General features: G+C 46.5%; 1 protein-coding gene and 1 long non-coding RNA gene across 3 annotated transcripts in view; one reads left to right on the top strand and one right to left on the bottom strand.

The window, feature by feature from the left end:
- The window catches only part of KLF7 (Kruppel like factor 7), a 92,389-nt gene extending 85,614 nt beyond the window's left edge, over positions 1–6,775 (bottom strand). Inside the window, exon 1 of one of the 2 annotated variants that reach the window (XM_006935507.5) lies at positions 6,231–6,775. In XM_006935507.5, the coding sequence (XP_006935569.1) occupies positions 6,231–6,332 (102 nt within the window). In that variant the 5' untranslated portion in view covers positions 6,333–6,775. The remainder of the gene's footprint in view (positions 1–6,230) is intronic. The other variant, XM_003991071.6, reaches the window with a different exon arrangement.
- A 29-nt stretch (positions 6,776–6,804) lies between these two features.
- Positions 6,805–10,593, top strand: LOC109502826. Its single transcript, XR_002161686.2, has 2 exons — positions 6,805–6,963; positions 7,602–10,593. It is a non-coding gene; the product is annotated as an uncharacterized LOC109502826 (long non-coding RNA).
- The last annotated feature ends 1,525 nt before the right edge of the window (positions 10,594–12,118 follow it).

Consider the following 12,118-nt stretch of genomic DNA (forward strand, 5'->3'; position numbering starts at 1 on the left):
AGGAAGTAGTAAATCTAAGGCACACGTTATGAACAAGGTTGTAGCAAAGTGGGGAAACACAGATAGGCATAGGGCAGTACTCAAAAACTCACAAGACTTACAATTTCTTTTTCTGGCAGTTATGTTCTGATTCTGTACTACCGAATTTTGAACATGTTGACTTTCCCCTACTGGGAGTCCAGCTTAGAGGGCAGATATGTAGTAAAAAGTACCTGCAGTGTAACCTTCACTCACAAGCTTATATCCAAGTCAACTCTGCATCACCCCAAGAGTCTCTTTGCACCTAACCAGCATTAAGAAAGGACTAAGTCTTTACTGTGACATATTTTCCATATTTTAATATAAATAAACAAAGAGAATCTCACAAGGTGTGACCGACTGCATTCACCAGCTCAATCAGGAACGGGATCGCCATGAAATCAGAAGTCACCCGCACCTCAAGCAGGCTGATACTGGACCCCTAACCAAGACTGCTGCGGACTCTTGGCTGTGATACCAACGTTACGACGCATGTGATGGCGAGGACAGCTAGAAGCTGCTCTATTGCAGGGAGAAATGGACACAACACCCTTAGCAGGACGCTTAGCAAGTTCTCCGGCACGCCAAAATACCAAGGGAGGAAAACAAAAAGGAGTCAAGATGGTAGAAATAACCCTCCAAATGAGCGGCAACAGATAAAGGCAAGGAAGGGGAAGGAACACGATCATGACCGTGTTTAAGTGAAAGCATATCCTGGTAAAGGCAATGCTTCATTTATTTGGGGAACTCTTACACTAAATTGGGAAAGGACAGCTTCTCAGGTGGATGCTCTAGGGCGAGCACACGATGGAACAGGGTAGAGGGGTGTTTCTTAAGTTGCCCACGTTACATGAAATGCTCATGATTAGGTACTGCAAATCGTTCCACGGATTTTAAGCTATTAGGAGTTGTAGAGCTTCCTAATCTCTGTACTTGTTAAGATTCAGCAGTTTGGGTTAAAATGTTTCTACTTGTTTATGCTAAGTAAGCATTCAGATGATTCAGGAAAACAAAGGGATTTCTTTGCAGAGACCAAATCTCCACCCCTCACTCTCCTGGCACCACTCAGGTTAAATCGGGGAGCTGTCCTAAACTTTCAGCAAATCCTAATTCCAACATACATGCTAACTGACGTACTGAGTGAACAGAATCACAGAGTAGTCTGCGTTCACCAGTCACAGGGTCCAGCACAGGAGATAAAGAACTCCTTGCCCACTACTACAAACTGCAGAGATAGGGGGCGTCAGCCATCCGATCAACACGAGCCAGTTGGGGCTGGCCAGAGTAAACTGTATTTTCCTTTGCCCAACGGGCACAGAGTGATTAAAGAAGACTGCAATGCCTTCTTGGACTCAAAAAGTTAAAATACAGGAATTCTCTGAAGGGAGAAGAATCTGAAGATTTATAAGAGTGGCTACTAAAAGCCCCATTAGGACCCTCTCTAAACTAGTCCCATTTAAGTGGAGAGGCAAAGAGCCCCCACTGGCATTTATATTTAAAATGGGCTGGAAGAGAGGAAGAACCCACATCTGAACACTGAAGGTCTCTGACATACCCACACATAAATCATTTCAGGGTGAGGCTGTCACAGTGCATCTTCTGCTCTGCCCTTTAAATGCATTGGACCCCAACATCACATTCTCCTCGGGGTGGGGGGGGGTGGTGGTGGGAGTTGCATGGAGAACAAAGAAGTCACCATTTCCTTTATCCCCCCACGGAAGACAGATGTAATGAGAATATCTGCAGTGTAGCATCCACTCCCTTTAACATACTAAACTACAAACAGGTAGATGGAATGATCGTGTTCGTGACCCCTAAATCGACACAAAGATGTCTCCATTAAGAAGAACATGGAAAGAATCTATTAAAGAAAGGCTAAGTGTGTGATTGATTGCATACACATGTGCTTTCATTTGTAAAGCCACATTTACTTAGTGACTGTATCCTTATGAAGAACATCTGAATTACAGGACAGTTTTCTTTTCCTTTTTTTTTTTTTCATCTCCCAAGTCATTATTTCAAATTAAAAAAAAAAAAATAGATTGATGTAACTAAAGAGCACCCACATAACATACAAAAAGGCAAAAAAGCCAGCTAGTTTATCCTTTCAGTGTGGTTAGCTAGGCTCCTTTGTGTCTACAAATTTCCCTGGGTGGTGCTGTTGCCAAGAAATTCTAATTCATGACAAGGTTTTCTGCAAATTGGGGACAGAGGCAAACCTACAGATGCGGGGACCCTACAGTTTGCTTTGTCTTTCCGGCTGAGACAGCACCTGGCCGCTCAGGCCTGTAGAAGGCAGTGCACAGGCCAGAGCACCAAAAAGAGGAAGCAGCAATGTAGCTCAGAGAACAAATCCCATCCCTGGTATCATGAGGCTGTTCTTGGAAGGCAACCATTTTTGTAGGTTGTCCCCTAGAGATGCCTCGTATCAAAAGCCCTTGTAACAAGCGTTACAGGGTGCCTGAAACCAAGATGAAATTGCAGTGTTATGGGGACACTTTAGTTCTCACTAAAGTGCCATTAGTTTAAAACAATGGGGGAATGGGGGGAGGAGGGAGGAATGTCCTATGATTTATTTATTTGTTTCCAGGAGCAGTGGAAAATTTTCTCTGAGCAAAAAGGAGGCCTGAAACTGACCCCATCTGCCAATTATGAATCAGCATTAATGACAAGCATAATTCCATAAGAGTTTTCAAGCAAACATACCATGCTCCTCAATGACATGAAGCAAAGCTAAGTGCAAATAACAACTTAGAACTTCGTTGCTTGACCCACACTCCTGAAAGAGCAGGCGAGGTATGGAAAATATATCCAGATTCTAAAAGTCTTTGTAGCTTCTCGGAGAAAAATAACCAAGTGTATCACATCAAATCCTTTTTATTTTCCAAGGCAACAGCGGGTCCAGAAAAATCATGATTTCTACTGGCAACAAAACTCATGAATGTGTTTCCCTTTATCCATCAGCAAGTGGTACCCTATACGCTACTCCAGCTTCTGTCCTACCTTTGACTTTTTCCTACTTTTGCTCAGACAGCTCTTGGAAAATTTCCTGCAAGTTTCCAAAGAACTTAAGGCTAGTAGCCTTAAGAGTTGTGCGTCAGCTGAATTCCATAAAATAATAGACCACAGAAGCACAGTGTAATTTACAGTTATATGACAGGCAGAGATGATGTTACTTGGGCCAAGTGCTTAAGTATGCAGTCAGAGCCGGGGAATGGAGAGCTGTTAATGTAGGATGTCCATCTGGATTTTAAAATTACACCGGCAATGATTTTCAGAGTTGGAGCTGTATGTTGCTATAGACATCACTGCCTGAAAGCCCAATGTCAAAATGACGACCCCTGTGACAGCAGGACCATCCCAAGCTCACTGACGGTCAAGCAGGACGATGATCCCAGACCCCAGTTTAAAATAACATCCCCAAATAGTCCATCTTTAATTTTCAAAGGCACAGATGTTCTTGGGTTTATCATCCAAGCCACTCTTTCTCTACAAACCAAATCAGATTATTAGAATCTCTGTATTTCGTTCATCTCAAGGCCAGGTACACTGTTCACTTGCAGAGAACATCTAATAATTGCTCCCCATTTGACCTCCAAAATCTGATTACCCCAGAGCATCAGGAAACTTCCTCCTGCCTGGGGTTCTTTGCAACAACCTTCTTAAGCCATTTTGAGCAAAGGAGTCTCAAAATTTCACCATCTGATGGTTGATTTGGCCCCAGCAGTTGCATATAACCATCCCCCTCTCCTTACACACAGAAGCAGCAAAGGGTGGGGGAGGGGAGGGCCAAGGAGAGGGAGGAAGGAAGAGATGGAGGTTGGAGGTTTTGTCATCAGCATGAACTTAAGAGTCATAGTCACCTTTAAAGAGAGCAGTTGTGACTATAGAGAGCAGGGCAGAAAGGTCCTTGGAGTGATATCTTATTTAGTAGTGCTTCCCCACAAGTTATGTTTCGGCATAGGCTAGGAGCATGCTTCTCAAACAGCTTGGCAAAGGGTCTTAAGGTAAGAGTAGTTGCCAGTTGGAGAGGGTTAAGGCAAGAAGTAAGGAGGGAGGTGTGTGTGTGTGTGGGGGGGGTGATATTCCTTGGCCTGCGGTAGAAACTAAGCTAGAGGTTCCTTGAAGGAGGTGAGTGGAGACGGGTAGAGAGAGGAGGGGGAAGGAAAAGCAGAGAAGGCTTCTGAGGAAACAATAGATCTAACACATCCCCGAATTATCCAACCAGTGATGCTTCTTTACATATCCAGACTTTCTCCTGGACGCTCTAAACCAGATCTAGAAAAGCAGGTTTCCTCCGGAGCGGCCTTCCCCCGAAGCAGGCTTTACTACTGTGAAAACTTGAACCAAAACAAAGTTGTGTGATTCATCAGGAGGGAACGCCGTAACAAATAAAGCCAACTTTCTTCCCTCCAACACTGCTTAACAGTTAGTCACAAACAAGGGCTGCCTTGGGCAGGCTGACTAAATCAACAGATTCCCTACCCTAACCTGTCTAGACAGTCGTTAAATACGCAACCGGTTTGACACCAGTGGGCTGACAATGTGAAATGGAGGCTATTTCGGAAAATGAAATTCTGGCCACATTTTGGCTTAATTAGCATGTGAAATAAAAGGAGGAAAAGATCTAGCGAGACCCTTCATGAGACAGTCTCATTAAGGATGGGGGGGGGGGGGCGGAGGAAGGATGCACTGAAGAAATGCCTTGCGCTAAAAACGTATGAACTATGTGCGCACTGAGAGACAAAGTCGAGTGTATCTGCCAGCATCCCTGGGCAGCAACATACATGTGGACACAGGGGCCGGTACCTGGAGGAAAACTCACAGCCTCTAACCAGGGGAGAACAGTAACTAGTAACAAAGGTACAGTCAGAGGATCGGCTTTGCCCCTCTTCACCCTACACCAAAAGCCAAACCTCACCCGCGAAAGCGGCAACTGTTACTTCCCAGCCTCGAGCTGGCAAATCCCGCTTTGGATCCTGGCAGGAGAAATTCAGCCGTTCATTAGCCTTAACAAGCTGCTGTCATGCAGCGAAGTTACATGAGCAGCCACACACCGAGCCTCTCTCGGTCTTCCCCAAGGGCAGGCTGGTTTCTCCAGGACGGACTGTGCGAGTTCACACTTCCGATGTGCAAACCCAGCCTGTGTTGTTGGACGTTCCACGGGGCACAGTGTAGTATTTTTAAAGGATACCCCAACCCCCCGCCCCCCACCCACCATCTTTCCTGCAGAGTGTCCCTTCAGCAGCTCCTAATCCATGCTGAGAAAACCACTGTTTCCGCAGCAGATCTAGCACTTTCCACTGACCAGCACTTTCTTTATTCCACTTCACAAAGCCCGGTGAACTTGTCACCAGACCCACTTTGCCCTCAGTGGGACGCCTAGCCAACTTGGCATCGGTGCCCTTCAGCATCATAGGAGTTTCTTAACTAGTCCTCTAAGACAAAGTCAGAGGCACGGAAGCACATATCACCCTTTGTCAGAGGTTGTGCTGTCTAACTAGGGAGGGACCCCAAACAAAAAAAGAGAAACAGGGACACATACAGAGGCATCGCACTGGGGAAACCTACAATGCATGGTCAGCGTTAGGTAGATACATCTCCCCGTGCTCCTCCTAGATATCCTGGAATATCTTTTGTCACTGGGCTCCTCTCCCCTCTGCCCACCTCCTCAATCTCAAAATCAAGTTTCTCTCTTGTCTTGACACTGGCTAATTACTGGGCAAACACTCCGCTATGCTCCTACCTCCTGACCCCCATCTGACGGTCGTCAGCACCAGTTGAAAGAACTGAACCCGATTTAAGGTACCAAGCAGGTAGAGCTCGAGCATGTAGGGACGCAGTATCCTGGCATTAATGGCTCATCGAGCCCCAAACCACCTTTCCACCCGGTTCCTCCGAACCCCAGAAGTTACGCAGGTCTGTGCTGGGGACAGTGAGCCCGACAACGTGTGCGCAAGGATGTGTGTTGGTGACTGAAACGCAGGCAGCTCAGACCGGCTGCTCAGCTCAGCACGCTAAGGGGTTAGAGGGTGGGTGGAGAGGTAAGCGCAGATGACTGTTTCCGAAAACATTTTAACCAACAAACAGCCAAAAAAGGGTGGGGGGAATAAAACAAACAAACAAAAAATTCAACCCCGAGCCCACACCAACGCAGCCCCTGCGCCTCCGCCGCCACCACACGATTTACACAAGTAATTTAAATCATTCACCTGCTGCCAGGTCTCCTCCAGGGATGGCAAAGCTGAGAAGTAGCCGGTGTCGTGGACAAGTTGTAGCTCCTGGAATATACTATAACTAGCCAACACGTCCATGCTGCTGCTGCCGGGCAAAACGGGAGGAGAAACCCTCCCCCGAACACAGTTGGGTCTGTTTGTTTGTCAGTCTGTCTGGCTCACCCCCCAAGAAGGCAGACATCCAGTGGCCCTTTTGTTTTGTTTTGTTTCAGTCAACTAAAAAGGAAAAAAAAATCAATGCAGGAGAGAGGAAGAGAGGAGGTGAGAGAGGAGAGAGTGAGTGGGGTGGATGGAGAGAGGCATCCAGCGTGTACAAGTGCAGACCGCTGCCAGGAAAAGGGGACTTCTCCACGGGAGTAACAATTCCCTTCCAGGGCTCTAATCACTCCAGCTCGTGGATCAGGAAGGGGGATGCAAACTCACTGACACGAAGCTGCCATCTATTTCTGCAGCGCTGTTCGCTCCTAATGCAATCTTTGCTCTTTATTTTGGGAGGTTGCATTTTTTTTTTCTCGCGATCGCTTCTCTCCCCCCCGTCCCTTCCCTCCCCACCCCCCACCCCATCCTTGCTAGTTTGTAGTCTCTCCCCCCTCCTTTTCTCCTCCTCCTGCTCTTCCCCCTCCCCAAACTCCCCCCCTCCGCCTGGCTCTCCGCGCAGCCGTGGGATCTCGGAGGAGGGCGTCCATTAGGCCGCGTGTGACCATGTAAGGTAAACAGGGGGCTCATGAAGTCACTGAGGACCAATGGGGAGCGCGGAGCGGGGTCGGGGGCGGGGCTCGGCTCTGGCGGCGAGCGCGGATTGGCGGGCTGCGGATCTCCCTGCTGCCTTACAAGGCGGTGCGAGGCGAGCTATTTTTAGAGGGCTATATAAGGGGGCTGAGGCGGCCGCGCGGCGGCCGGGGAGCGCGAGCGCGAGGGACGGGGAGGGCCGCGGCGACACTCGCGCCGGCTCCCGGGACGCCGAGGCGGCCGGGCTTGGGCCGCGCGCCGGCCTCCGACCTTCGCTTCGGTGCCTGGCGGAGCCCCGGGCGCCGGGAGCCTGCGCCCCTCGGAGGGGCGGGGTCGCGTGTCGCCTTCCTGGCGGTGACGCGGCCGGTCAGGAGGTGAAAGTCCAGAATGCGGGGTTAGGATGCCTCCTGGAGGAGGAGCGGGGCGGGAGCCCGGCGGAGCTGCCGTCGGGGGGTGGGGGAGGAGGCAGTGACACTTCCCACTCCGCCCGGCTCCGGGACCCGGGGGCGGAGAGCCGCGAGGGAGAGGCGTGCAAAGGGGGGGAGGGGGGGCTCACTAAAAAATAAACCGAGAAAGAAAGAAAAAGGTCCCCAAAGCCCTTTCACAAATTGCCCACAGGCTGCCAGGGCGCAGGAAGAAGCGCCCGAGGAGGAAGTGGCACACAATGGAACCGAACAAAGGGGAGCGGCGCGGAGACAACCACCGGCGCCCGCCCCCCGCACGCAGTCCCCGCCCCGGTGCGCGCCGCCAGCCGTCCTCCCCTCGCTGGGACCCCACGCGGGGTCCGCGTCGGGAGGCAGACGCCCAGTTAGCGTTGATCGAAAGGGGACATTTCGCGGGAGTGGGAGTCAGAATGGAAGGCGCCCGGACCGACGCGGGGCGCAGGCAGCTTCCGTGTCTCCCCATGTGGCTTAGGGAGAGAGGTGTCTAGCGAGCTGCGGTGGTGAAGAGTCGGAACCGGATCCGGCTCTGGAACTGGCACGTAGAAATATCCAGAGATACTCCTCTCTTAGATGCGAACCCTGCACACGCACGTTTCTAGGGTCGACCAGTTGTTTGCTTGACCTTCCGTGGTCAGTGTGATTCACGTTTCCCTGAAATGTACCATGAGCCAAGCCTACACCTTTGGAACGACTGCAGAATTCGGTACTTCTTCAGATGAGAAACTTAATTTTACTCCTAAGAAAAGAAACCCATCCACCTTAGTCGCCCTTCTCAGCCTTCTCTCCTTCTGACTCTGTGGGACTCCATATCATAATCTTTGTAAGATTCTGCTTTACAGAATGAGCATAATTTGAAATTTAGTTCTTGCCAGGGGAAATGAAACAAATTACTGGGCTTGAGGAAAGTCTAATGTATTTGCTTTGTGATGTCTGGAGTTCTGTTGGTTAGACCTACAGCATCCGTTGTAGGAGAATAATTGGCAGAGTTACTGGAGTGTGTATAAGACGTGCAAGGATCTTAGTGCATTTAGTATTAGGTATGTACACATTAGTAGTGCTAGGGGAATGATGATACAGAAAGGTTAAACGGCTACATGAATAAGATGATATCATGATAGCACACATATGTGTTAGCACAGGGCATACTTCTCATGAAGGCCTCTCTTTGAAAGGCCAGATGGGTCTTTCCCAGAAGTAGAAAACCACTTAGAGCCATCACATCCCAGTTAATGCGTTAACTTGATCCTTATGGTCACTGGTGCTGCTGCTTACTGGCCCTGTGACTGAGCTTCCTAGCTCAGACCCTCTGATTACCCATCTCAGAAATAGAAATAATGGTATCTGCCTCGCCTGGATGTCGGGAAGAATCAAAGTAAGGTTTGCAACTCACCTAGCATAGTATCTGGTGTTATTAGGTCGATGCTAAATGTTAACCGTCATTATCTCCTGGCTTTGGCTAAGTAGACCAAATAAGATATCTGAACTAATGAGACCCATGGAGGGGTGGTGGGAAGGGACATACCAAAGTCTTAGAGACTAAGAGGAGCGGTATAAGCCCCTTGCCAATTTGTAATAAGTATTACGAATGTAATGTTCCTATTGTGTGGGGGGATGGGGAAGAGACCATTGAAAAGCCCTGAGGCAGAAAACAAGTTCTCCAGTAAATAGGGGAAGGAAAAGAACTTAGACCCAGAGAAACTCAAGAAGCCAAAGGCAAGGCAAGGCCAAAGCATGTAATTTGATGTCTGAACTCAAGTGAACTTCATTTCTGTTTTGTGCATTACCCTCTTGCCATTTTTGAACAAAATATGACATTCTTGTTAACCTGTGAGTTCAAAGATTATACAGATAATAGTTAACTAGTTAAACACTTTCAGTATGCCAGGCTGTATGGGCACACAAACGATTTTTATATGCAATTCTTCATTTCATCCTCACGACAACCTGACGGAAGTATTTTTGTATCTCCAACTTTATAGATGAAAATACACAGGCTTAGAAATAGTTGGTCAAGGTCACAACTGAGAAGGAACTGAGCAGAGGTTCAAATCCAGGAGCATCTGACTTTCAAGACTTTGCTTTGCCTGGGGGTCTGTGTGCGGTGAAAGACTTAAGTTTCTTGTTTTAAGTCAAGATTTGTTTACAAAAATGCTTCAGTGTGGAGAAGGGGGGCTTCCTTTGAGGTTTTTCTCCTTGTAAATATCAACCGTCCAACTTATAGAACTCAACCAAAATCTCACAGTGTCAATCTGAAAGACCTCATTATGACTCTCTTCAAAGCTTTATGGAATACTTTAGAATTCATTCTAAGAAGTTTGTGCCACAAGGCACTCCTAAAGTCACATTTCAAAAAGCTACTTTTTATAGCCTAGAGACCCTAGTTTCACATTGCAAAACGCATACAAAGAATCTGAATGTACAGAATAATCAACAAATTAAGATCACAAGGGAACTTTGGCGGTCAAACAAACCAAAAATAAACATCACCACTCTAAGCATCATATATCGAATGCCCTCTCTGGATCAGGCATTTTACACATGTTCTCATCCAATCTTCACCACGATCTTGTGAGGGAGCTGTCCCTGCTCCATTTTCACAGATGAAGGTATGCAAGTTCAGAGAGGGTACGTAATTTGCCCATTACCATATGTCTGTTAGGTGGTACAAGCCGATTCAAATATAGGTCTGATTCCAAGATGACTCCAGAGTCTGTGACCTCTACACACGTTGCCTTAGGAGACACTGATACTACTTTGAATAATATCACCCTTTGGAAGTTATCCCGTAGGAAACACCTGAGAGTAAATAATGTTTGCCTCCCCCGCCCCACAAAACTAAGAATTGAGGACGTTTTGTGAACAACATAGTAAAAATTTGATATGTAAATAGACGCAACCAAGACATCAGACTGTTTCTACTAGAAAAGTCTCGTTCGTTAGTATAGGAAGTCCTTATTAGCCATGTGTGATTAGCGCTGGTAAAGCCTCCTAAAAATAAATCTACTTAAAGCAGGGGCCAAATCTCAGAGCAGTTGGTGAAAAGTAGACTTCACCTGAAAATAAAACTCGACGTTATTAGAATACGTTTACTCTATCTTTTATTGAACAAAATTTATGTTGTAAGTACCACTATGCTAATTTTAGAATGAATAAACAATAAATCAAGATTACCGTTGGCTTCATTTGTTTTGACCAAACGTGAAGAGCCTTACAACATGCTTTAGTTCATTTTTGACTTTTATGCCATAATCAAAAGGAAGGTCATTTTATTAAAATGTTCGAGGGCTTCATCAGTTTTCCCCGGGATCTCAATTAATTTTGTGATATTCAAAGTATCGTCTTCTCTTCTTTTAAAGCATCAACATAGTCATCATTCCTGTTGATTTTACCTTCAGTTGTCTGTTTAACTTTACAGACCCTCACTTGCTACTTGCTTTACCAATTTCACTTTCACTGACATCACGAAACCTTATACCTTTCGCAAGATTTGCAATTTCACTTCGCAATAGAACTAAATTTATTTGCATTGGATTACAAATGTTTACCACCATGGGGAGTAGAGGAGGGGAGCCTTGTGTTCAAAAGATGTTTGAATGGGGAACTCATTTATAGGTGGCCATGTCATTAATAAATATTTCCACATACCTAGGATTTTTGCTTCCCTTCACAGTCTCACTGCAATGAAAGAACGTGTGAACTTAGGGAGCATGTTTTGATGATATCACAGAAAATAAGCATGTCAGAGGAGGTGGAGGTTAGTAAACAAGACTGAGAGACATGGTTTGAATCTGGAAGAAAAACTTTTTGTCCGTATGTGTCATAGAGCGAATGACATATGTATATACATATAACCAAAGAGTTGTTTCATCCTTGAAAAAAAATGGCACCTTAATCAGGCTCTCATGTCCTGGAAAAAATACTCCTCAAGGATAGACATCACCTTCTGTTTTCATTCTGTACTTTCTATCTGCTCATAATTTGGTTTCCCCCTTGTTCTGCCTGCAGGGAAAGAATGTACTGGCTACAACCACAGGAGCCCGGTGCTCATCGTGACAGTTTTGGTTGTTTTGTCAATACGAAGACATTTTAGTTATAATTGTGTTTTCTGGGAGTATAGTTAGCATGGGCTTGGCTCCCTGGATGTGTTCAGCTTTGACACTCTGACATGTTGAGGTTTCTGGACACGATGAGCTAAAAAAAGGAAGGAAGGAAGGAAGGAAGGAAGGAAGGAAGGAAGGGAGGGAGGGAGGGAGAGAGAGAGGGAGGGAAAGGAGAGAGGGAGGAAGGGAGGGAGGAAGGAAGGAAAGAAATCTTGGTCTTAACGAATTAACCAAAAACTCTTGGCAGATAGTTTGCTGATCTCCAGAAAACATGCCAATATTGCTATTGCTTGTCAGAATTCTTCGGGGATGTTATAGTTTAATAAAAAACAAAATGGTTTTTTTTTTTTTTCACGAAATGTTAAAGCCAACCCTGAATGTTGAATTCTTCATTGTATTGGGTCATACAAACAGGATAAAGGCGCATTGCTGGTGATGGGCATGTTGCTCTGACTCAAGTAGTCTTTTGCTTAACAAAAATTGACCTACCGGAGTGATAAAGGTAAGGCATTCAAAAATTTCTTTAAAAGTTTACTGTCAGGAATGTCCTACCCAGACCTTAGAATTGAACATTTAATGTTATTATGACCTG

This window comes from Felis catus, chromosome C1 (genome assembly GCF_018350175.1).
Source record: "Felis catus isolate Fca126 chromosome C1, F.catus_Fca126_mat1.0, whole genome shotgun sequence".
Taxonomy (NCBI): Eukaryota; Metazoa; Chordata; class Mammalia; order Carnivora; family Felidae; genus Felis; species Felis catus.